General features: G+C 45.0%; 1 protein-coding gene across 1 annotated transcript; it reads left to right on the top strand.

Annotated features, from left to right (window-relative positions):
* NUDT15 (nudix hydrolase 15) lies at positions 1–20,797 on the top strand. Its single transcript, XM_030200496.1, has 3 exons — positions 1–185; positions 14,932–15,128; positions 20,160–20,797. Exons 1-3 carry the CDS (start codon positions 43–45, stop codon positions 20,297–20,299), a joined length of 480 nt encoding a protein of 159 aa, XP_030056356.1. The 5' UTR covers positions 1–42; the 3' UTR covers positions 20,300–20,797.
* The last annotated feature ends 5,573 nt before the right edge of the window (positions 20,798–26,370 follow it).

Here is a 26,370-nt window from a genome sequence, read left to right as displayed (position 1 = left end):
CAGCTGGCGCCGTGCGATCACTACCGCTTAAAATAAATCGACATGGATGGCAAAGGGCGACCAGGGGTTGGGGTAGGTGTAGTAGTTACCAGCCCCTCGCACCCCGGCTGCGTCCTGCTGGGGAGGAGGAAAGGCTCCACGGGGACGGGTCTCTTCCAGTTGCCCGGAGGCCATTTAGAATTTAGGTAAGTGAGAGCCGAAGCCCCTGTAGCCGAGAAGGGCAGAGGTTAACTAAAAGTAATGCGCGTGGACCTGGTAACTCGGAGGTCATTCAGTGGATTTTTCCCACATACCATCATACTGTATGTTATGAGAGCTAAGTGGGGAAGGGCGCTTGGCAATGGGTTTTGTGCGAAAAGGATGCGATGAAGAAAATGCGCCCATGCTTGCTGTCGCGGTGGCTGCTGCTGCTGCTGCTGCTGCTACTGCTGCAGTGCTGTTGCTGTTGTTGCAGATACGGAACTGTAGAGGGCGCCGCCGTGTGCTCTTTCCCTGTTGCCGAGTCAATACCAAGCATCGTGATAGGATTTCCCGTGAACTCTCTGGCTTTAGGGATCCAGTTTAGAGAACAGGGCAAGCTGTAGGTTTTCTCAGCTTTGTTGCTTGGAGGAATGGTTTAGGTTGGGGTTAAGGAACCTGATAATAACGCTGCGGCGGCCCTAGAATTTGGCAATCAAGTATGGAGTTAGCCCATAGATGGATAGAAGAGGTTAGAGAAGCTGGTGAGAAAAAAATGAACCAGAAGAGAATGGTGAGGTTAAATTTCAGGAGAAAGAAACTGCGTCAAATAAGTTTTAGCGCTAGATGCAGAAAAAGCATTTAGATGTCAGTATTTTTTTGCTATTTGTATACCGTATGCCAGATGTACAAAAGCTTTGTGCAGGCGCATGAGTTGGAGACTGGAGTTCATTATCTTAAAGCTGCCAAAATTACCTATTCTAGGATGGAGACTTTTTTGGTACTCGATTTTTGCAAACCTCATCATGGTGCATTATGGGACCCGCAGCACTGATTTAATGGGTAGAATCATAGATTATAAATACTACACTGCTTTGGGATGTAAGTTTGAAACAAGGACAGGCCACAAAGTCTCCCTCCTGGAATGGGTAACTTGGCAGTCAAATCTAAAATCTGCAGTCAAAGGAGAACACTTATTTGACTTGCCAGTTGTCTTGCCTGTCTGTTCAGTTGTTTTAAGCTAATCTCTAGGTGAGCAAATCCGTAAAAGCTTTCAGCCTGTGACAATAAGGAACATGGGGTGGATAAAGGAAAAAAGTGCAGGGGCGACAGAAAGTAACAGATGTGTGGTAGAACTGAGAGGGAAGAATAAAAGATGGCTGAAGGAGTCTTAAGTGTGTGAAACATTGAAGAGTGCAAATGAAAGACCGTTAAATTTGTTGTTAAAATCTGCTTAAGCAGTTTTTAATGCATCTCTCTAGGTTTTTTTTGCTTTATAGGTTATCAATAGAAATCAAACAAAATAAAACATGGAAAAGAAAATAAGATGATACCTTTTTTATTGTACATAATACATTTCTTGATTAGCTTTCGAAGGTTGCCCTTCTTCATCAGATCGGAAATAAGCAAAGATTTGCTTATTTCCGATCTGACGAAGAAGGGCAACCTTCGAAAGCTAATCAAGAAATGTATTAAGTTATGTCCAATAAAAAAGGTATCATCTTATTTTCTTTTCCATGTTTTATTTTGTTTCATTTCTATTGATAACCTTAAGAGTGGACTAACACGGCTACCACACTCCTTTGCTTTATAGAAAATAGCTTTGCTGCTTGTAATCCAGAGCCGCTAAGAGATAAGGGGACCCAAATTTTGAGAGGGAGATTTTAGTACATACCACAGCTCCACCCACTCTGCCTCCATCCCTGGCACACCTCAATCTCATGTCTTTTCCAAGAATATACCTTATTTACACTGATAACAGGGATGAATGAGAAGGATAACAGATAACCATTTCTCCTAGTCTTCCTGTTGTCTCTTCACAACACTTTTTTTTGTAATGTTGCTTTATTGAAAAAAAGAACATAAAAATCCACAAAGTAACAGCAGATAACACATCTTCTACAGTACAACAGTTTGTAACAAATGCTATTAAACAGCAAATCATACTCACAACACTTATTTTAACTTTGCAATGAGAAGGATTACAGATAACAGGCAGATAAAAACTGAAATAAAAACCTCCAAGAAAGCCAGACTCTGTAAGCAGTGCAGAACCACTAAAAGAAAAACAAAAATATTTCCTTCTATGCTACTTTTTCCAAAGCTAAGACATTCCCGTTCTTAAAATTTTAAAATAATGTTTTTTTTTTATTTTCTACCTTGTTATCTTGGCAATTTAATTTTTCTAACCAGTTTGGTTCAATGTTCCTTGTGTAATTCTTCTCCTAAATCTGTTTTTTTTTTTCAGCATCTCCTTTCTAATTCTTTCCCCTCCTGTCATCTTCCCTTCTTCTTTACATCCAACATTGATCTCTCTTTCTTCTTATCTCTTTCTCTTTTCTTCTGTATTCCTAGTTAAGTGTAGGCTAATTTTCCCCTTCCATATCATCAAGCTGATCAATCCATAGACTGGTGGGTTGTGTCCATCTACCAGCAGGTGGAGATAGAGAGCAAACTTTTGCCTCCCTATATGTGGTCATGTGCTGCCGGAAACTCCCCAGTATGTTCTCTATCTCAGCAGGTGGTGGTCACACACAGCAGCAGCTCTGGCTAGGCCTCCAAGCCTAATCCTTAGGTTTTGTTGAGGCCTGGGGTTGAGGGCTCTTTTGAGCAAGTGCAAACCTGGTGGTGCCAGGTCCCTCCTTTTCTCCCCCCTCCCGCTGGCTCCGTTAAAAAAAAAAAAATTTTAAACGTCCTTAAAGGCGTTTATTTCGACGTTTATTTAAACGTTCATTGCAGCTACTCACTGGGACACCAGTTCGTTACAGCTCGGAGCGGCAAGCAGGTAATTTTACCTTTTTATAGCGGGCAGGGGGTTCCCCGATTCTTCTCCTTGTGGCATATGGCGTCGGAGGGCGAGGGCGCAAAGGGTCGCTCCCCGGATCGCTGGAGCGCTTCTAAAGGGGATGCGGGGGTTTTACAGCCTGATTCGCCCTTGATGGGTGACAGTTTAGTGACCGATGAATGTCCCGGTCCTTCCTCCGGCGTGGCGGTTTTTCCCGCCATAAACGCCCATCCCCCGCTCCTCGCCTCCGCCATCTTGGCCGGCCACGCGGCTCGGACGGCTTCTTCGTGGGCCGCCCTTGAGGTTGGAGACATTAATGCCATGAACGCCCTTAATTTGGGCGACGGCACAAAAGCGGCTAAAGTTAAGCGCCGTTCTTCCCGCGCGGCTCCTTTGCGGAGTGTCGCGCCGGACGCCATTTTGGATGCGCAGCATGTCTCTCCCCCGCTCTTGCGAGCGCCGGTTGAGGGTGCGTCTAGGGCTGTGGCCCAGGCTGCGGAAGTGCACAGTCTGGGGGGTTTCTCCCCCGAGTTTGTTTTGCTGCTGCATCAGGCCTTCCTCATGCAAAACGCTGCCCCTGCTCCCTCGTCTGGTAAAGAGGTTGAGGTGCCCAGAGGTAAACGCCCTCGGGTTGATTCCCAGGCCTTGGAGGACTTTGTCTCCTCCGATGTAGATGAGGGCAGCGTGTCTGAGGTCTCCCAACGGTCCTTTGCGGATTCCTTGGAGGAGAAAGATCCCCGCTCGGATGGAGCGGATGACCCCTCTGCAGCGCGGCTTTTTAGCCCAGAGGATTTGCCCAACCTGTTGTTACAGGCCATGGACACTTTGAAGATTTCCTCTCCGGAGGACGTCTCTCCCTCAGCCCCTGTTGGCTCTGCCATTATGCTGGGGACGTAGCGCCCGCCTAGAACCTTCCACGTGCATGATGCCATGCACACCTTAATTTCGGCTCAATGGGATGTCCCGGAAGCGAGCCTCAAAGTGGCTAGGGCTATGTCCCGCCTCTATCCTTTGCCTGAAAGTGAACGTGAGGCCTATCTGTGGCCTACCGTGGATTCTTTAATCACTGCGGTGACTAAGAAAACGGCTTTGCCGGTGGAAGGTGGCACGGCCCTAAAGGACGCCCAAGACAGAAGATTGGAGGCGGCCTTAAGGTCGTCCTTTGAGGCGACTGCTTTAAGTTTGCAGGCCTCGGTTTGCGGTTCCTATGTGGCCAGGGCGTGCCTGACTATGGTGCAGCGGGCTTCCCCCTCGGATCATTCCTTGAGGGCTGATTGGCCGGCCCTGGAATCGGGCTTAGCCTATTTGGCAGACTTGCTGTATGATGTCTTGAGAGCCTCAGCTAAAGGCATGGCTCAGACAGTCTCTGCGCGGCGGTGGCTTTGGCTGAAACATTGGTCTGCTGACCACGCCTCTAAATCCCGCCTGGCTAGATTGCCTTTTAAAGGCAAGCTGCTCTTTGGGGTCGAGCTGGACAAAATCGTGACCGATCTCGGCACGTTTAAGGGCAAGAAATTACCAGAGGTCAGGGCTCGGGCTAGTACTCGTCCCGGTACCTTCAGAGGACGGTTGCAGGAAGCCCGTCGGTACCGCCCGGGCAAGTCGGGCTCCTCTGCCCCTTCTTCCTTCAAGAGGAATTTCTCCCCCAAGCAGCATTCCTTTCGCAGAGACCGCCGTCCCGGAGGTGCTCCCTCCGGTCCTCCCCCAGGGTCTCGTACCCAATGACGGGGCCTTGGTCCACGCCCCAGTGCAGATTGGAGGACGGCTGTCCTCGTTTCTGGGCGAGTGGACCACAATAACTTCAGACGCGTGGGTGCTGGAAGTCATCAGAGACGGCTACAAGCTAGAGTTCTGCCAACCCTTAAAAGACGGGTTCGTACTCTCTCCCTGCAAGTCTCCGGTCAAGCTGTGGCAGTGCAGCAGACCTTGGACAATCTGATCCGCCTGGGTGCGGTCGTTCCGGTGCCAGAAAGTCAGCTTGGCAAGGAACGTTACTCCATTTACTTTGTGGTACCAAAGAAAGGAGGTTCTGTCCGGCCTATCCTCGACCTCAAAGGGGTCAATCGGGCCTTGAAAGTGCGGCACTTTCGCATGGAGACTCTCCGCTCTGTTATAGCGGCAGTGAAGGCAGGAGAGTTCCTGGCATCCTTGGGCATCAAGGAAGCGTACCTGCATATTCCCATCTGGCCTCCTCATCAACGCTTTCTGCGTTTTGCAGTCCTGGGACGACACTTCCAGTTCAGAGCCCTCCCATTCGGGTTGGCTACTGCTCCGCGGACCTTTTCCAAAGTAATGGTGGTCATCGCGGCCTTCCTACGAAAGGAAGGGGTACAAGTCCATCCTTATCTGGACGACTGGTTGATCCGAGCCCCCTCTTATGCAGAGTGCGGCAAGCTGTGAACCGGGTAGTTGCTCTTTTGAGCTCCCTGGGATGGATCATCAACTGGGAGAAGAGCCAGCTGCGCCCGACTCAGTCCCTGGAGTACCTGGGAGTTCGATTCGACACCCAAGTGGGCAGAGTGTTCCTGCCAGACAATCGAATTGTCAAACTTCAGGCTCAAGTGGACCAGTTCCTAGTAGCCTCTCCTCCTCGGGCTTGGGACTATGTGCAGCTGTTGGGCTCTATGACGGCCATGATGGAAGTAGTGCCCTGGGCCAGGGCTCATATGAGACCACTTCAACAATCTTTGCTGCGGCGCTGGACTCCGATGTCGGAGGATTATGCTGTGCGCCTTCCCTTGGACCCAGCAGTGCGCAAGGCGCTGAGCTGGTGGATGCAGACAGACAAGTTGTCTGCGGGAATGCCTCTGGTGACCCCAGAGTGGATTGTCGTCACGACGGACGCCTCTTTGTCGGGCTGGGGAGCCCACTGCTTGGGAAGGACAGCGCAGGGGCTCTGGTCTCCTGCAGAGGCAAAGTGGTCTATCAACCTCCTGGAACTCAGAGCCATTCGGTTGGCGCTTTTGGAGTTCATCCCGGTACTGGTGTTGAAGCCTGTACGGGTCCTGTTAGACAATGCCACGGCTGTGGTCTATGTCAACCGCCAGGGAGGTACCAAGAGCGCCCCTCTAGCCAAGGAGGCTATGAATCTTTGCCAGTGGGCGGAAGCGAACCTGGAGCAGCTTTCAGCGGCCCACATTGCCGGAGTCATGAATGTCAAGGCGGTCTTTCTCAGTCGCCATACCTTGGAGCCCGGAGACTGGCAAATATCTGCTCAGGCGTTCTTGGACATCACGAAGCGCTGGGGCCAGCCGAGCCTAGTTTTGATGGCGTAATCGGCCAATTGCCAAGTGCCGCGCTTTTTCAGCAGAGGACGGGACCCTCGATCCCTGGGAGTAGATGCTCTTCTCCAACAGTGGCCGACACAAGAGCTCCTCTATGTGTTCCCGCCCTGGCCCATGTTGGGCAGGGTGCTAGACCGGGTGGTAAAGCATCCCGGCAGGGTAATCCGGGTGGGTCCGGATTGGCCCAGACGTCCCTGGTATGCGGACTTGATCAGGCTCTCAGTCGACGATCCTCTGCGGCTGTCAGTGGAGCAGGGCCTGTTACATCAGGGTCCCGTGGTGATGGAGGATCCCTCCCCCTTTGGTCTTACGGCCTGGCTATTGAGCGGCAGCGTCTGAGGAAGAGGGGCTTCTCAGACAAGGTCATCGCCACTATGCTGAGAGCGAGGAAGCGCTCTACTTCTACTGCTTACGCCAGGGTTTGGCGTATCTTTGCAGCGTGGTGTGAAGCAGGCTCACTTTCTCCCTTCACTGCTCCAATTTATTCAGTGTTGGCGTTCCTGCAAGAAGGTCTGGAGAAAGGCCTGTCGCTCAGTTCCCTTAAAGTCCAGGTAGCGGTTCTGGCTTGCTTCAGGGGCCGCCTGAAGGGTGCTTCCCTGGCTTCGCAGCCAGATGTGGTGCGCTTTCTCAAGGGAGTTAATCACCTGCGCCCTCCTCTGCACTCAGTGGTGCCTGCGTGGAATCTCAACCTGGTGCTAAGAGCGTTGCAGAAGCCGCCTTTTGAACCCTTGTTAAGGGCATCTCTGAAAGACCTGACGTGGAAAGCAGTCTTTTTGGTGGCTATCACTTCAACCAGAAGAGTTTCCGAGCTCCAGGCGCTCTCATGTCGAGAGCCTTTTCTGCAGTTCACTGAGGCAGGAGTGACTATTCGCACAGTGCCTTCCTTTCTGCCCAAGATTGTTTCTCGCTTCCATGTGAATCAGCAGCTCTGTCTCCCTTCCTTTCGTAGGGAGGACTACCCAGAGGAGTACTCTGCTCTTAAATATCTGGATGTGAGGCGAGTCATCATCAGATACTTGGAAGTGACCAATGATTTCCGGAAATCGGATCATCTGTTTGTCCTGTTTGCAGGTCCTCGTAAGGGTCTGCAGGCTGCTAAGCCTACAGTGGCAAGATGGGTCAAGGAAGCCATTGCAGCGGCTTATGTGGCCGCAAGGAAGGTGCCGCCTATCCAGCGGAAGGCTCACTCCACAAGAGCTCAGGCGGCCTCGATGGCAGAGGCCGGTTCCGTCTCCTTGGAAGAGATATGCAAGATGGCAACTTGGGCTTCGGCCCATACATTCTCCAAGCATTACCGCTTGACTGTGGCTGCTCGGGCGGAGGCCCGGTTTGGAGCTTCAGTGTTGCGGTCAGGGATTTCAATGTCCCGCCCTGGGTGAGTACTGCTTCGGTACATCCCACCAGTCTATGGATTGATCAGCTTGATGATATGGAAGGTAAAATTATGTATAATCATATCTGATAATTTTCTTTCCATTAATCATAGCTGATCAATCCATAGCCCCTCCCAGATATCTGTACTGTTTTTATTCTGGTTGCATTTCAGGTTCAAGCTTAGTCTTCAGTTACTTCAGAAAGACTTCGTGTTCAAGTTTTTTCACTTGGATTCTTCAAGAGTTGAGACGAGTTTGTGTTACAGTGAGCTGCTGCATTCCTCTCCCCCCCCGTTTTACGGGGCTGGATTGAGACATAAATTCTGCCGGCACTCCCTCCCGCTTCGTGCGGCTGTAGGGCAGCTTTGTACCCCTCCCGCTTCGGCGGTGTTAGGGTCAGTCAGCTCCTCCCGCGGTTGCGGTTGCAGGATAAGCCAGATCCCCCCGCATCGGCGGGTGTGGTGTCCCTCCCCCGCTCCGCGGGGATGAGCTGGACGGATTCCCCTCCCCCACTTGTGTGGGGATGAGCTGGGTTAATTCCCCTCTCCCGTTTCGGCGGTGGTGAGCTGGGCAGAGTGTCCCTTCGTGGGTGTAATTCTCTAAGTGCTGAGTCCTGCGGATGGAGCTTTGATATCGACATACTGAGGAGTTTCCGGCAGCACATGACCACATATAGGGAGGCAAAAGTTTGCTCTCTATCTCCACCTGCTGGTAGATGGACACAACCCACCAGTCTATGGATTGATCAGCTATGATTAATGGAAAGAAAATTATCAGGTATGATTATACATAATTTTACCTTCTTTCACCTGCCAATCCTTATTCTCCCTCATTTCACCATTCACCTACTTAATGTCTCCCACTTTTACACCTAGCCCTCCTGTTGACCCCCGTCTCTTTAATTTCCAAGTTATTCTTCCTTAATCTTTCATTCACTCCCTCTCTCAAGCCCTCATCTACCTTTCTTTGATTCTCATTCCCTCACCAGCCCCAGCTCTATCCCTGTAACTCAACCCTTTGTGACATCTAAGCCATTTCCTCTTTTTGTTATCCTCTACCCAGCTTCCTGTTCTTCTCATTCCCTCACCAACCCCAGCTGTTTCCCTGTTACTCAACCCTTTGTGACATCTAGGCCAATTACCCTCTACCCAGCTTCCTGTTCTTCTTCAACCTTTCTTCTTTTCTTCTCATGATCCCACTTCTTTATGCTGCTTAAATTAATTCATGCATTAATTATCTCTTTCCATCCAAGTTCATACAAACTCTGTTTTTCACACATCAAATTTTCTTTTAGATAAAAAAAACATCCGATGTAGAAATAGAGATAGACACTCTATATGGTGAGAAGGTAACATATCTTTATTTCATTATACAATTCAAATAGAACATATTCTCATGATATCATTGTAGGATTTATTTCTTTCACGCAGATAGAAGATGAGTTGTTATATTTCAAAAGCATATTGATCTACATACTCATAAATTGTTTCAATACTCTAGTTGAGACTGGACCATTTAATGCAAAAACTTTTGTCTTATACGTTGACAAGTTAAGACATTCAGGTTCTAAATTATATCTTGATATACAAAATGTTATACTTTTTAAAATTTATTTATGTTTATGTTTTTAACCATGGTGACTATTTGTACAATTCTAGATATTCAGGCTTTATCCGATATTCTCGTTGCGGTATTTAATTTGATATATAAAATGCTATATTGTCTAATTTATTTGTGTTAATGTTTTTAATTATGCTGACTATACTTGCAGTTTCTTTCTTTTCTTTTTTTATATTACTCTTTTTATGTAAGAACATTTAAATAAACTATTTAACTTCCTAGATTTCATTATACACTGTATGTTTAGCAATATCACAATCATGATGGTGCCTATTTACTATGCTTTGTACCATGCATATACAGTATGTCTTATTTTGAATATGTGGTTGCTGTAGACAATTTCAGGTCGTAAAAGATTAATTGTTTAATGTTTCTTGAGTCGTATTTGAACTGTTACTATTAAGACCATAAACACAGAAAATAGTTTGTTCCATCAAATACTTGTTTAGTCATTCAGTTTGTCTACTTACTTTCGGATATTACAATTTAATATACGTGTTTTGATTTGTTTTACATAGACTCCTGATGCAGGCCTGACCGGCCGAAACACAGCTGTGTCAAGTCCTGTTCTCCCTAATTTTGTATTATTTTTTATGGTTAATCAATATTTTTAAGGTTTCATATTTGAAGTGTCGTCATTTTTATTACATTTTTTTTATATTTTTCATATTTATTTTTATTTTTCCTTTTTTTCTTTGTTGTTAATCATCTTCACTGTTTTGTCCATTGTTATTTTTTTGCGGACTGGTTTCTTCTGGGTTTTTTTTTTTTTTTCATCATGTGTTCCTTCTTTAACACAGAGGAAGTAACCTAAAGTGATGTGGCCAGCTATTTTTAAAAAATGTTGTTCTGGGCTGTGATTAGAACAGGAGCGCAAATTCAGTCTAGATATACCGGATTTTTCTCCAGTCTCAGTTTGGAAGAAGAGAGAAAGATCTCTTCACTGAGGCCCTGTGAGCAGTTATATGCTGTAACCTGTGAGTAGCTATATTCCTGTACTCCCCAGGCACTATCCAGGTAGTGACTAAATGTTTAGATAGTTTTAATATTGATCCATATTCAGTTAGCTGTTATTATGTGTTGTTTTTGTTCCATCTGTTTTTATGGTTCACTGTTCAATATTTTTTTTTAATTCAACGGTTTTTATTGAGGTCAATACAGAAGAGACACGTCCACAGTAGAATTGCATACAGACTCAAATAACAAGAAGTACATAGTGTGGGCAAGTTATTACATTCCTTCAACTTTATTTTTTTAAGCAGTGTTTCCCCACCCCGCACCTTTATTCTGTGTATAACATTAAACACAGACCCTCATCAATTCCCAGCTATAGTGAACTTATTTAAGGAACTTTAATCCTTCCTTAGTCTCCTACTACATAAAGCTTCTGTCCCTTTGTGTTATGTTCTGTGTGTTTAACTAGAAACAATCTAATTGGAAAGCTTCTCAATAGCGAACAACATACTCTTGCATAGACTTTGAAAACAGATCCTAAGCATCCCAACATAACAACAACTACCTCCAAAAGACCATTATACCTCCGTGTCCTCACGTCCCTCCATATACCTCCTATCCCCCCAACATGCTCCCCAGATCCCTCCTCCCACTAACCCCACTCAAGAACAGTGGTTCCACATGTGTAGGCCTGACCTTTGCCCTTCTAGTTCGACCTACCCTCAAGTAATATATTCTCTATCCCCTAATCCCCAACCCCCTAACCCATCCCTGTGATGCCTGGTCCCCCCACCCAGCTGCCCTCAACGGCACAGCGAAAATCTGTTAAAAATTTGACTCTGAGCTGCAGGAGGAACTCTAGTCAAATAAGCCCCCCAGATCGCCAGAAACTTCTGCTGCCTCTTCGATTTTCAAATTCTTTACAAAACCAGGATACTGAAACCTGACCCTGTGCATCCCCGACCAGGAACTCCCGCAGCTGCCGGCCGAAGCCTGCTGACACCTGCCGGCTGGTAAGGCCCTCACTAATGCGATAACTGAAGATAGGCCAGAACCACCGCAGGACCCCTCTCTTCCAGAGGAAAAAGTTCTTGGGCAGATTTCAGGATCCCATCCTCCCTAACTACGTCTTCTAGCAATAGCACTCCTTTCGCTTTCAAGTTTCGCAGAATCCGGTTCTCACTACTTAGCAAGAACTCTGCATTCTCCCCCAATGGCAAAAATATGCTACTAGTGGGCTCCTGCCTCCACAAGGCAAGTACTGATCGCCAAAGAGATCACAATGACTTCAACAGTATGCTCCCCCGAGCCTCCCTGGGCAGGCTCCCACGAGGGGTATGGAGCAGATAATTCAAATGCCAGGGGTGGAAGTATGCTCTTTCTAAGTCCACATCTGTGTATGTGTTAGTACCCAAAAGCAAGTCTCGCAGGTGCCTCAATAGACAAGCCTGGTTGTATCTATCCATATCTGGGATACCCAATCCTCCTTGAGTCTGCGGACCCACTAAGAATCTCCACTGCAGTTTGGGCTTCCCCCCCCCCCAGCAAAATTTCAACAGTATTTTCCATAAGGACTCCAAATCCCGATGTAAAATGCGAATAGGGAGAGACTGTAGCACATATAGCCATCTGCGGAAGATTATCATGCGATACAGCTGAATCCTGCCCATGAGGGTCAGGGGAAGTGTCGTCCAAAGAGCCAGCCTCTGCCTAGTATCCTCCAGTAATTTGGTAATATTAAGGTCATATAGGTGCTTAAGATTCATTGAAAGCTGTATACCCAAATATCTGAACGAGTCTTGGGCCCATCTCAATGGGAAGGTGTTACCCCAGAGTCGCCTGACCTTCTCTGAACTGGCCTGTGCCTCTGACTTGGCTAGGTTAATCTTGAAGCCAGAGAAGTCACCATATTCCTCCAAGCTTTCAATTAGGTGGGGTAATGAGAACTCCGGATCCGAAATAAGCAGTAAAAGATCATCTGCAAATGCTGCTGATTTGAAAGTCTGCTCTCCAATCTTCACTTTCCTAATCCCTGCGCTACCTTGTATCTCCCTAAGTAACGGGTCCAAAGACAACACAAACAACAATGGGAACAAGGGGCATCCCTGTCTGGTTCCCCTAGTGAACCAGTCAGAGAAAACCCCATTTGCAAACACTTGCGCCCTTGGATCCCTATACAATATTTGAACGACCTGCTCAAAAAAACTGCTGATACCATGTGCTCTCAGCACATCGAAGAGATATCCCCACTCCACCCGATCGAAAGCCTTTTCGGCATCAAAACTGATCAATAAGAGTGGGGATATCCTCCGAACGCCCTTTCCAGTGCAGCCAAAATTTGCCTCATGTTCTTTGCCACCATTCTCCCACAGGTGAACCCTACCTGCGGCTCCAGGATCAGCGATGGCAACACCCTTGCCAGCCTATTCGCCAGAATCTTGGCCATATATTTAGTTTCCGTGTTCAACAAGGATATAGGATGGTATGAATCCGCCTGATCAAGCAGCTTACCCTGCTTAGGAATGACAATAATTTGGGCCGTGTTTATATGCCTGGGCAACTGTCCTTTCTGTATGGAGTCATTGAACACTTCTGCTAGTATCGGCCCCACTTCAAGATGTAAAAGCTTATAAAACTCATTACGCCACCCATCAGGCCCTGGCGCATTTCCCAAAGGACTGACCGCCCACTCCACCTCCTCTGCTGTAACAGGTGAATTACATTCTGCCAAATTCTGAGCCGTCACCTCTGGTAAATCCAGACTTGACAAACCTACCTCTTCAGAGCAGTGGCGTAGGAAGGGGGGGCGGTGGGGCGGTCTGCCCCGGGTGCACGCCGCTGGGGGGGTGTCGTCTCCGCTTGTTCACTGCTCTCTCTGCCCCGGAACAGGTTACTTCCTGTTCCGGGGCAGAGAGAGCAGGGGAACCAACGGAGCCGACGCAGCTCCCAGCGACTGCACTCGGGGCGGAGCGGTCCTCCCGCCCGCCCCCCTTGGTAAGACTGAGCTCCGGGGGGGGTGCGTTCGTGCTCCGGGGGGGGGGGGGGTGCACCGGCGAACCGCCCTGGGTGTTAGCTGGCCTCGCTACGCTTCTGCTCCAGAGGCAATGATATCTGCAGCCCATAGAGCTGGACAAAAACCTCCTTCAAAACTGCATTAATCTTATCATCACTATGCGCCAGGCTTCCTATGGCATCTCGCAGTGCGGCTATCTTGCCTGACCCATGGACCAACCTGGCCAAGAATCTACCACTTTTGTTTTGCAAATCTATATAGTTTGTATTTGTAATGTTCTTGGTACTTCCCTTCTCGACTATGCAATAACTTGTTTAATGCCTGTTGGCTGTCCAGCAACAATTTCCTTACTCCTACGGAGTGACTTCTTCCATATTGCTGACGAAGAGAGGTTACCCCATAGACTAAGGGAGGCTCAAACGGAAAAGAAGCTTCCAGGATTGCAAGGACCTACTGAGATGCTTGCAGCTGATATCCTGCAAGACAGGAAGCTAAGTTTATGCTTTGCCAGGGATATAAGAGGACTGCAAAGGACCTAAAGAAGTTAGCAGCTGTGTGTACTGCAAGGTGGGGCAAGATAGTTTGTACCTTGTTCATAATTGTGTGCTCAGTTGGTGGGCTGGCAGGAGATCAGACCCCTTTAGCTGTTTAATAGTGAGCTGGAAAAGACAAATATCTTTATATTTTGACGTTTGACTACATGAATAAATCTTTTTGTTTGCCTCCTGAATTGTTGTCCAGTCTCAGGTTTAAAGGCCCAGGCTTCCAACATTCACATTCATTACCACAGTCATAAGATCAAGAAAACATCCGCAGTTAGGAAGCACTTTCAGGCCACTGTATCAATGATATCTATAATCGAAATACTAAAATGTTAAACATCATGACTACTTTACTCCACTTCTTATTCAATTGCACTGCCTACCTGTTCACTTTAGGTGTTGGTTTAAAATACTATGCCTCACTCACAGGTGTTTTCACCTGGGTTCACCTCTCTATCTTTCTTCTATAACTATTCCCTGTACTCCTGCCTGTCAGCTGTGTTCTTTGGACGCCAACCGTCTGGTTGTCCCTTCACCTAAACTTGCCCATGAGTCTACTTGTCACTCAGCTTATTTTTTTCTATGACCTTTTCTTTGGAATAATCTCCCTCCCCCCCACCCCCATCTATGGACTGAATTATCATTCCCCTGTTTTAAATTATGACTTGAGGCATATTTTTTTTAATTGGCTTTAAACATCCAGTTGGATGTATCAAGAAATGTATTAAGTTAATCCAATAAAAATGTATAATCCTTGCTTTATTTTTTAAGGTATTATTGTGTAAATCAAGAATACCTTGGCTGTCTGGTTGGCTGTGACCTACTATCACTAGAACTACTCACCTTTAGGATGAGTTGATATGAGAAGTGTACACATGAGTACTTAAATAGAATGACCTGAAAAGTTTGTTAGAAAAAGATAGTGTTTCAAGTTTTTTGTGTTGTTTTTTGCTTTCCAGATACAATAGCATGCACTAGGTTTTTCTGCACATTGACATGTGAATGTACTAGGAAAGTGAAATAGTGTGTTGGATACAAGAAAATTGTTTGCACACAAAAACTCTGTGGCACAATGCCTTTTCTGTTTCATTTCCTGTATCAACGATTAATGTTTAGAACCGCTTAGGATCTTATCTTGTTTTAATTAATTTGTGGTATGTGTTCTTTTTTTTTTTTTTTTAAGTGAGACCTGGGAGCAATGTGCTGAAAGGGAAACCCTAGAAGAGGCAGAACTTCACCTGAAAAATGTTCGCTTTGCTTCAGTGGTAAATGCTGTTAGCCTAAAGGACAACTACCATTATGTCACTATAATAATGAAAGGAGAAGTGGATATGTGCTATCCATCAGAGCCAAAGAATGTAGAACCTGACAAAAATGAAGGTGCAATGTCAGCTATATTTTATTTATTTATAAAAATGTATATACCCCTTGCAAAGATTTATTACTTGTTACTGGGTGTAAAGAAGAATTTGGATCAATTAGTAAGAACGGAAGTGCCATTAGAGGTTACGGATTTGAATTTATCCCAAACTTTAGAAGATGGTAATATAGGATTGATAACAGCAACACTGATTGTGACTTTTATATTACAACCAGATAGAGATTGGATATTAAAACAAATTTTTCTTAATAGAGAACAACTTTTCCTGAATACTAAGGTCAGAATGTTCCCAGATGTTTCCAGGGTTACTCAAAAGAAATGACAAGAATTTCTTAAATTGCGCCCAAAAGTTTTGCAATTGGGAGCTTTATTTTGGTTGAAATTTCCATGTAAATGCATATTAAAGCTAAACTTAGTAAAATATGTATTTTATGATGCTAAACAGTTAAGTTTGTTCCTTGATTCTAAAATGGTGACTACACCTAACTCACACTCAAGAATTGTAATTACATCAACTCCGTGATTTAAAGTAATTAACCTGGAACCTCTCCTTTAAGCCTCTAATTGTGATAATTTGTAGAGTTAATTTCTATAATTTCCTAAGAATTGAGAACTGCCCCTGTTAGTGGACTATAGATGAGTGAAGGATTGTGATTTGTTGTAATATTGATTGTAAAGAATATGTAATTAATATGGAATAGTCATCTTTTCTGTAAGATTTGTTCTTGGAAATTTTACAAAATTAAAAAAAAATGTATATACCCTCTCCTTCGCATCACAAAACACCAGTCAAGATGATATTACCATCACAAAACATTAAAAACACCAAGTTGACATAACATCATGAGAATAACAAAGGTTTCACTGCTTTCCTAAACCACAAACTTAATAGTGACTAATTCATGTAAATAGATTTAGTAAGTTTGCTATTGAATGGGGCTTATTTTTTTAGACTGTTTGTTTATTTAACACAACAAGCAACACACAGCATACACAAAAAAATGTACATAAATACCTCCCACCCCCAATAATCAAGCATCAAGTTTAATATCCTCACCACTCTCGATACTTCCAATGTTTCCATAATCATCAGCATTCCCTCTGAAAAGAGTTTCTCTTTTACAAACTATTTCTGTCACTTGTTTATCTGGCAGGCCAGGGAGGGTAACTGCTTTTTTCCCCCCAGTGTGTAGGGCTGCATGAATCATATCCCCAGCAAATACCGATTACCCCATGAAGATCAACATCTCTCCAATATCCCAATAGGTGTAAGGGGGGGGGGGGTGAAAACAAAGGATTTTCCCAGCATGTCTGACTCTTCTATTTATTGTGAAAATAGTCCCCTAATGGGGCTTTTTCTCCCTTCTTACAGCTTTGGCCAGATATACCCAGGAGCAGTTATCTGAACTTGGCCAGTCAGTCTCCTCCCTTTGTAGGCCTAAGCACGTACAGAATGCAACACCGCCATTTCTAACCTCTGCGGTCTTATTTGCACTCTTACATTTTGCTGTGGTACCACCAAGCTCAGCATAAACATTTAGGGGGGCTTTTATAAAGGCACGCTAGCGTTTTTAGTGTGTGCTAAACGCTAGAGACGCCCACAGGAATATATGGGCATCTCTATCGTTGAGGTCATGCTAAACATGCTAGCACGCCTTTGTGAAAAGGACCTTTAGTTCACTGTTGTTCATAACACTGCCCTCTGCTACCTTCTAGGTAGAGATGGAACTAAAAAGTTAGTTGATGGGGAAAGAAAAGGTCTTATTGTCTGTAACTATCCTATTATATAGTTTAGAGCGGATTACAAATTAAGAAGCTAGTCATATGCTAGAAAACAATCCAGTAATCATTTATAATCCCACAATAACAGAAAATGTATTGGTTAAATGAAAGATGTAAAATTAATTATAAAAAAAATTTTTTTCTAAAAACCAAAAACCGGTTTTCCTTCCTAATTTTAAGTGGCAAAGAATTCAAATGTAAAACAGTTTGATTAAAAAAAAAAAAGGATTCAGCTTAGTCTTAGATGTTATCCCATGTACTGAAGGAAAATATAGATGAAGTGAGACTATAGCTCGCAAAGATCCATGTATAGAAGGTCAAACAATTAACAATATCATATAACTTGATTCTAATTCTGATTACATTTAATATACACTGTCACTGGGAGCCAACGTAGCTCTTTCAGCAAAAGAGTCACTCAAATTTGGTGCATTGCAAGCCAGCAGAGCAGTGGTATTTTGAAGTGTTTTTGTAAACATTTTAAAGTTTAGATTTCAATAATAAATTTTTCCTTCTACCAGTTGGAAACATTACCCTGGAAGCCCACTGCATTTCAGATGGGACACTTTTTTTTTAAGGATTAGATCCAATACTATGACCTTTCCTGCACTCTTATCTTGAACAAGCACAGTTGAATGGAGCCAGTATGAGGTTTCAGTCATCCATGCAGACCTGCCAGACATTCAGTTTAAGCATCATCAAAACCTTCCTTTAAACAAACAAACAAAAATGTGTGATGGCTGTAATCAAGTCCAAATGAGCTGCTGTTAGGTACCAACAAACTCAGGTCAAACCACTGGAACCAAATGTCCTCTTCACTATAAGGCTTCTGGACTTTCAAGACCTTGCAGTGCAGTCCTTTACATAAAGGCCAGCACTTAAAAGGCTCTTTAAAAAAATATGGACCGTTACACAACACCATCTCCTCCAGGCCATCCACCTTTTCTGATCAGAGCCCCTCCTAAGCACACAAATTCCTCAGAGACTAGTCAAAAGGGGGATTGGCAGTACAAGAAGACTAAATCTATTAAAGACTAGGGCCCGCGTTAGGAGGTGGAAAACAGGGCAGTTGCCCTGATCTCCCATACTGCAGGCAGCCTCAAGTCTGCCTCAAGATGAAGAAACATAGGCTGAAAGCACAGTGTCCTCAGCCACAAATCTTAAAACCAAATTAACTTCTGCTTCTCCTAAGAGCTAAAATGGCCCAAAGCTGCAGAAGAGATGGTGGCAAATAACCCCCCCCCCCCCCCAAAAAAAAAAAAATAAAACCTTAACCTTCAGGAGCGGCCCCTGCAGGACATGCTGGACCTTTACAATGTTCACTCACCATCTGCTTGAAGTTGCAGAATCTAAGATAGTAATGATACTACAACTTCTGCCTTGCTCCAATGTACTATAGCTTCTGCTTCAATTCCCCCTACCCTATCAAGAAGGCAGACATCAAATTACAAGTGAAATTCTAGACTACCTCCCCTTGCCACTTCCACATAAGTGGGCATTCACAGAAAGGGTCTCTGAAGCTTTCATCCCAGTGGGCCTGTGTAGTCCCCTAGAATGGGGGGATAACTCATCCTATATGAGGAGGAGGAAGACACTTATATTCTAAAACCACAGAACTACTCATGTGAGCTCCATTCAGACAATCAAATAAAGGAAACTACACATCCTAAAATCCAACGAAGACTGTCGAAGGCCCTCTCAACATCCAGTCTTGTGACTCCTCAAAACAGGAAGGAATTTGGTGCCATTATGTAGTTGGTGAGCCATGCAGGACCTTAACTCTCCCTATGCACCAAGTTTTTCTGGACTTGGAGCTCAAAATTTGGCAGATGCCTCAATTCTAGCAGTGTCCAAAAAATAGTTATGAAATAAAAAGTCCAATAAGCACATCCTTCAAAAGTTCTCCTAACTCCTGTCGTGTCTAAAGCTGCTTTAAAAAAGACTAAGACCCCAAAGTTTTTGTTTTGTCCCACAGCTTAAGGATCTGTCACAGTTCAATGCTTAATCTATGCATTACCTTCCATGATTTTCAAATGTTGCAATACAAACATGCAACAAGAGTAATACCTAACATAACGAAAGAATAGCCATACTGCATCAGACCAATGGTCCATCCTGCTTTCAACAGTGGCCAGGTCACAGAAACCCATTTAGTAGCAACATTCCATGCTACCAATCCTGGGGCAAGCAGTGGCTTCCCCCATGTCCATCTCAATAACAGACTATAGACTTTCCCTCCAGGAACTTGTCCAAACCTTTTAAAGCCTAGATACGCTAACCACTGTTACTAAATCCTCCAGCAGCGAGTTCCAGAGCTTAACTTTCTTTCTGCCAGTATTCTTTCCCTGTTAAATGAGCTGGAGGAGTGCCAGTATCACTTAATGTTCTCCATGCACAACACCTGTGACACCACTTCTGTAGCTGCAACTATAGAGCATGAAGAATGGCATGGCTTCAGGCCTCAGGACGTTTGAGAGTAATTGCACAAGATCATCTCATAGATATGCCAGATCCTGGAGACAGGCTGTTTGGGGGAAAAAAGTGAAGGATATTGTGTCTGTCAAAACATAACAATTCTGTGGTACGTGAGCTGTCCGCTTAACAAGTAGAGAATAACACCACTGCCTGTTGACTGCAAGATTCCTTTTTACTACATATCCTGTTCACTTCATTATCTTCAGCCCATCCAAGGTAGGAGATAACCACCTTATACTCCATCTCTACAGAGGCAACATATCCCAACAATACGTTCCAATACAACACCAGCAAGATAGAAAATGGTTAACTCCTGCAGCTGCTCCAAAGAGTTTTTGACAACTTGCTGGTGGGAGGGTGATGGCTTCAGGTTTTTTCCCCCCATTTAGCAAGCCCAGAAATCAATTACAACAGACTACTAGGTATTGACAATAAATCCCAAGGCTACATGCTGCACTTCACAGCCCCATTTCCCTCCAACAGCCCCCCCCCCCCCCCCCCCCCCCAGAAACCATATGTATACTGCCTAAGGCACATTTTTCCCAGCTGGAAAAGGAAATCAACGCAGGGTGGTTGGACCCATGCCTCTGGTATCCACAGAAAATCCTGATTGTAGGTATGCAGTCTCACTCCTCCCATTCCCATTACCAAAATTGTTCTCAAAAAAAGTTACATCTCAATAAATTGGTCAGGTACTTTAGCTTCATTGTTTTCCTACTATGGGCTAATACCTCTCTGTAAATTGTTCTAAGACTTCTCTTTTTCATTTACAGGTTGGGAATGGGTTAGATGGGAAGATTTTCCACCCAATGACCAGCTGTTCTGGGGTTTGACCTGTTTAAAGGAACAAGGCTATAATCCTTTCAGTGAAGACTTTAACCACCTCAGAGCACATATGATGAATCACCACTAGATGGTAGAATGGACAGCAAGTTGTATTTTTCTCATTTTGCTTCTCACCAATGTACTCTGATGGATGTGAAGAATAAGAAGGAAAATTTTAGTGTTTCTTACTTTTCAGTAAAATATCTTATATCCTGTTTGATTGCAGGCAGTCTTAGTTTTTGTTTTGAAAAAGTGCCCATTTCTAGCATGTTTTGCTTGTTGGACAGATGCCTGAATCTATTTCCTTTGCCTCCTTTCCTATCCTATATCACTTTCTTGCATGATGGTTCTTAAGCCTTGTAATCCTTCAATGCTAGTTGACAGTCAAATTTTGTATATTAAATCAGATGCTACTATAAAGAGTTGGTGAATGTGTAAAAAAAGAGTTTATTTTATTTCCATCTAATATTTGTGCATAGAGTAAAATGTTTACATTTTAATGGCTGCTTCTAGATTTATTTTCATGTAGCCAACCAATTTTTCTGTTAATGGTGCTAAGGTTTTTGAGTTTCCCCCCCCCCCCCCCCCCTAAATTCTGGGGTAAGTACCTTTTGTTTATTACAAGTTTACCAAGTTCCCATGGTACAATTTTTATTTTCAGCCTGTAGGCTGATTAAAGCATTGAATAAAATAGACAAAATGGATCTTCTATACCAAGTATGCTTAGCTTAGTATATTCCTTGACATCCAAGCTAGACCAGTCATGGTGAGCTCCAACCTTTAAGAGCACAGAGCTTGAGCTCTTCAGTAATTCTCTGTCTCCAGCAGATGGTGACAGTCTGACCACCATGTAGGTTCTAGACTGTCTGAATAGCTCCTGAAACTAGTTGGAGAACTGGTTTAATTTACACTTTTATAAGCAAATTTCTCCTTGGGGGAAGAATTACAACTACATTTTGTTAGAGCAGGAGTGTGCCTCTGAGGACTCTACCTTCATAAAACACTCTCTTGTTTGAATGTAGCAATTTGGAGCTTGAGGTTATTTGGGCAGGCATTTCCAGGTCCCACCAACTTGAGGATTGCTTTGGTACATCCCACATGTTTTGGACAGGTCTTGCTTGAATGCTAATGAAGGATAAATTAGGTCTTACTTGCTAATTTGTCTTTCCTTCAATCCAGCCAGATCAGTTCAGAAACCTGCTCTAATTTGCTGCTTTTCTCAGTTTACATTTGAGTATTAAGTTGCTTTTTTTTTGTTCTTTCAAGAAACGCATTTCTTCTCAAGTTTCTATTGCTAACAGGCTATGGTAATTGATAAAATTATAAATTCATAATACAAATTAAGCAGCTCTAAGAAAGGAACAACATCCACCACTGCTTGCTCATTCAAAATCCTGCATAGTGTCCTTTATAGGACAGAGCTCGCAGCTCGTCCTTCCATCTGCTGGTTGATGGATATAACCCACATGTTCTGGCCTAGTCTAGCTGGATTAAAGGAAAGAAAATAGCAGGTAAGACCAAAATGTCTTATTTCTTCTTTCTAACTTTTATAAAACTGTTAGTATTAGCTTATCACAGAACTGGCAGTGGTAGAATAGTAGTAGTAGTAGAACAACCTGTGGTCAGAAGACTTTTGTTTAGTGTATCCTTCAAAAAATGAGGAAGAGTTGGAGGAGGAAGGTGAAACCTGCTGGCTCTGAGGATCACTGCTGAATAATGAAAAGTTTATATATATATATTCTTTAAGTAGATGCTGCTAATCATTTAAGTGTGGACTAATTGGCCTGTACTTCCCAGCCTTCTCCTCCTTTCTTTTAGGAAGAGGAAACACATTTGCTATTCTTCAATCTTTTAGAACCAATCATGACTCTGAAAAACAAAAAAGTATTTAAAAGGTCAGATGATTGTGCCAGCAGAACATTCTTAAGTTCACTTAATACCTTGAGCTGTATCTCATCTGGTTCCATTTCTTTGTCTACTTTTAGTTCATCTAGCTCATCACAAACACTGTCCTCTGAAAATCATTTGAAGCCTATCTCATTGTCATTACTATTGAATTGCATCTGTTGTAGGTATATCTATCTTATGAATATTTATTGTGGGTATCCTGAAAACTGGACTGACTTGAACAAGTGATCAACTACCAAGAGAATAATGCAAACAAGAATGGACCTAGAAACCCCAAGAACTTTGTGCAATAGAAGTGGAATATAAATCCTAGATTAAACTAAGAAACCAGACCCTGCTGCTAGTACAATACTAAAGGCATAGCAACCAAAAAATATTTTCACTTGCACAGTGCAAAATACAAAGCTGATTGGGGGGGGGGGGGGGGGATAAAAAGACTTCACAAAAGAATGAGCAGGGAAACCTTACTTTAATCTGGGCAAAATTGGAGAAACATCACCAGCAGGCAAGAAATGTGACCTGGATGGGGACAACCTGGACCACAGTAAAACTGGGAATTAACCTCATCTATCTTTTGATCTTTTTTGTGTTACCTTGTCCCATCATTGCATGTTGGTAAAAGTCAAGTGACATAACCATGGCTGTTTTCAATATGTGTACCTGCTAGGTGGAATGCCCTTCCTTCTGAGTCATGTTCACTGCGAGATGTGGTTGACATTATGTCAGGGACTTAAAACATGAATTTCTGCAGGGGATCGTTTTACTAAAGAATAGCTCATAGGAATGTAATGGGTCCTCTGCCAGATAGTATGTGGTAATCTTTAGTAAAAGACCCCTCCCCCTTTATTTATTTATTAGGATTTATTTACTGCCTTTTTGAAGGTGTTATGATTGGGGTCTGTACCCCTCTCAAACTTACCTCTTTCCTGGGAGTCAGCTTCTTAGCTGGCTTCTGTTTCTTTCTCTGTCCTTTCTGAGCTGGCTCTGTCTCTCTGTGCTGGCAGCTTCCAGCAGCATGGGGTTGTCACTTCACTGCAGCTGTGGGTGTGGTCTGAGTTGCTCTACCTCTCTTTGGGTGTACTGGCTTCTAGAGTTTCACGGTGTTGCATTGTTGTGGGTTGGGCCTCTCGGGGTTTGTATGTGTTCTGCCTGGCTCTAGGGAGAGTGACATCATCTGGGAGGGCCTTGATAAGGAAAGAGTAGTTACTCACCTGTAACAGGTGTTCTCCGAAGACAGCAGGCAATATATTCTCACTGATGGGTGACGTCACGTCGGCCCGGAGGACTTTCCAGCAAAGTCCATGACAAAGTCTAAAATGTCCCCCGTCGCGCGGGCGGATGCAGTGCGCATGCGCGCGTCCACTTTCCCGCACGTCGCGCGGGCACATTCCTCAGTTAATTACAAGAATTAGAGGAATACAACTCCAAAGGGGAGGTGGGAGGGTTGTGAGAATATATTGCCTGCTGTCTTCGGAGAACACCTGTTACAGGTGAGTAACTACTCTTTCTCCAAAGACAAGCAGGCCAATATTCTCACTGATGGGGTATCCCTAGCCCCCAGGCTCACTCAACACAACAAAGAATGGTCAATTGGGTCCCGCAACGGCGAGGACAAAAAACAAAATTGACCTGAAACCAAATTCAACTAACTGAGAGTGCAGCCTGGAACAGAATAAACATGGGCCTAGGGGGGTGGAGTTGGATTCTAAACCCCAAACAGACTGTGCAGCACCGACTGCCCAAACCGACTGTCGCGTCGGCTATGCTGCTGAAGGCAGTAATGTGATGTGAATGTGTGGATCGAAGCCCACGTCGCAGCTTTGCAAATCTCTTCTATGGTGGCTGACTTTAGATGAGCCAGTGACGCCGCCATAGCTCTAACATTATGAGCCGTGACATGACCGTCCAAAGTCAGCCCGGCTTGGGCGTAAGAGAAGGAAATGCAATCTGCTAGCCAATTAGAGATGGTGCGTTTTCCGACAGCAACTCCCCTCTTGTTGGGATTAAAAGAAACAAAGAGATGGGCGGACTTTCTGAAGGGGCGCGTCCGCTCCACGTAACAGGCCAGTGCTCTTTTACAGTCCAAAGTGTGCAACTTGCTTTCGCCCGGGCTCATGTGAGGAGGGGGAAAGAATGTTGGCAAGACAATTGACTGGTTCAGATGGAACTCCGACACCACCTTCGGTAGAAACTTTGGGTGGGTGCGGAGGACTACTCTGTCATGATGAAAGACAAGGAATGGTGCATGAACTACCAGGGCTTGAAGCTCACTGACCCTACGAGCTGAAGTAACGGCCACCAAGAAAATGACCTTCAAGGTCAAGTACTTCAGATGGCAGGAATCCAGTGGCTCGAAAGGAGTTGTCATCAGCTGGGTGAGAACGACATTGAGATCCCATGGCACTGGAGGAGGTTTGATAGGGGGCTTTGACAAAAACAAACCTCTCATGAAACGCATGACTAAGGGCTGTCCAGAAATCGGCAAGCCATCAACATGTGAATGATAAGCACTGATTGCGCTAAGATGAACCTTGACCGAGTTAGTCTTAAGACCAGACTCGGATAAATGCAGAAGGTACTCAAGCAAGGTCTGTGCAGGACAAGAGAAAGGATCTAGACCGTTGCTGCCACACCAGACGGCAAACCTCCTCCATTTAAAAGAGTAACACTTATGTGTGGAATCTTTCCTGGAAGCAAACAGAACTCTGGAGACACCCTCAGAGAGACCAAAGGAGGCAACCTCTATGCTCGCAACATCCAGGCCGTGAGAGCTAGAGACCGGAGGTTGGGATGTAGAAGCGCCCCCTCGTTCTGAGTAATGAGGGTCGGAAAACAACCCAATCTCCATGGCTCTTCTGACGAAAGTTCCAGAAGAAGGGGAAACCATATCTGGCGGGGCCAAAAAGGCGCTATCAGAATCATGGTTCCCTGGTCCTGCTTGAGTTTCAGGAGAGTCTTCCCCACTAAAGGGATGGGAGGATAAGCGTACAGGAGTCCTGTCCCCCAAAAAAGGAGGAAGGCATCCGACGCTAGTCTGCCGTGGGCCTGGAGTCTGGAACAGAATTGAGGAACCTTGTGAGTGTCCTGGGAAGCAAAAAGATCTATCGATGGAGTTCCCCAAACTCGAAAGATCTTTTTGGCAATAGTCATGTTCAAGGACCACTCGTGAGGCCGCATAACTCTGCTCAGCCTGTCGGCCAGACCGTTGTTTACACCGGCTAGATAAGTGGCTTGGAGAAACATTCCGTTTTGATAGGCCCATAGCCACATCTGCACGGCCTCCTGGCACAGAGGACGAGATCCGGTCCCGCCTTGCTTGTTGGTATAATACATTGCCACTTGATTGTCTGTCTGAATGAGAACAATTTTGTTGGCTAGCCGATCTCTGAAGGCCCTCAGAGCGTTCCAGATCGCTCGAAATTCCAGGAGATTGATCTGGAGATGCTTCTCCTGAAGAGACCAAGCTCCTTGAGTGTGAAGCCCATCTACATGCGCTCCCCACCCGAGGAGGGATGCATCCGTCGTCAGCACTTTTTGAGGCTGAGGAATTTGGAATGGGCGCCCCAAGACCAGATTGGATCGAATGGTCCACCAAGTGAGGGAATTGCGAAAATTGGTGGAGAGCCGGACAACATCCTTTAGATTCCCTGTGGCTTGAAACCACTGAGAAGCTAGGGTCCATTGAGCCGATCTCATGTGTAGACGTGCCATGGGTGTCACATGAACTGTGGAGGCCATGTGGCCAAGCAATCTCAACATCTGCCGAGCTGTGATCTGCTGAGATGCTTGTACTTTGGAAACCAGAGACAGAAGTCTGTCTGCTCTGGGTCCTGGGAGATAAGCACAAGCTGTCTGTGTGCACAACAGAGCTCCTATAAATTCCAATTGTTGAACTGGGACGAGATGGGACTTGGGGTAATTGATGACAAAGCCCAGCATCTCTAGCACCTGAATAGTCATCCGCATGGACTGCAAAGTTTGTTGCGGGGAGGTGTTCTTCACCAGCCAATCGTCCAGATAAGGGAACACATGCACTCCCAGTCTGCGTAGCGACGCTGCTACAACTGCCAGGCACTTTGTAAAAACCCTGGGTGCAGACGCCAAGCCAAAAGGCAAAACACAGTACTGAAAGTGCTGTGATCCCAGCCGAAATCGAAGATACTTCCTGTGGGCTGGAAGTATCGATATGTGAGTGTAAGCATCCTTCAAGTCCAGAGAGCATAGCCAATCGTTTTTCTGAATCATGGGAAG

This window comes from Microcaecilia unicolor, chromosome 4 (assembly GCF_901765095.1).
Source record: "Microcaecilia unicolor chromosome 4, aMicUni1.1, whole genome shotgun sequence".
Lineage (NCBI taxonomy): Eukaryota > Metazoa > Chordata > Amphibia > Gymnophiona > Siphonopidae > Microcaecilia > Microcaecilia unicolor.
This window is presented reverse-complemented; position numbering and strand designations above follow the sequence as displayed.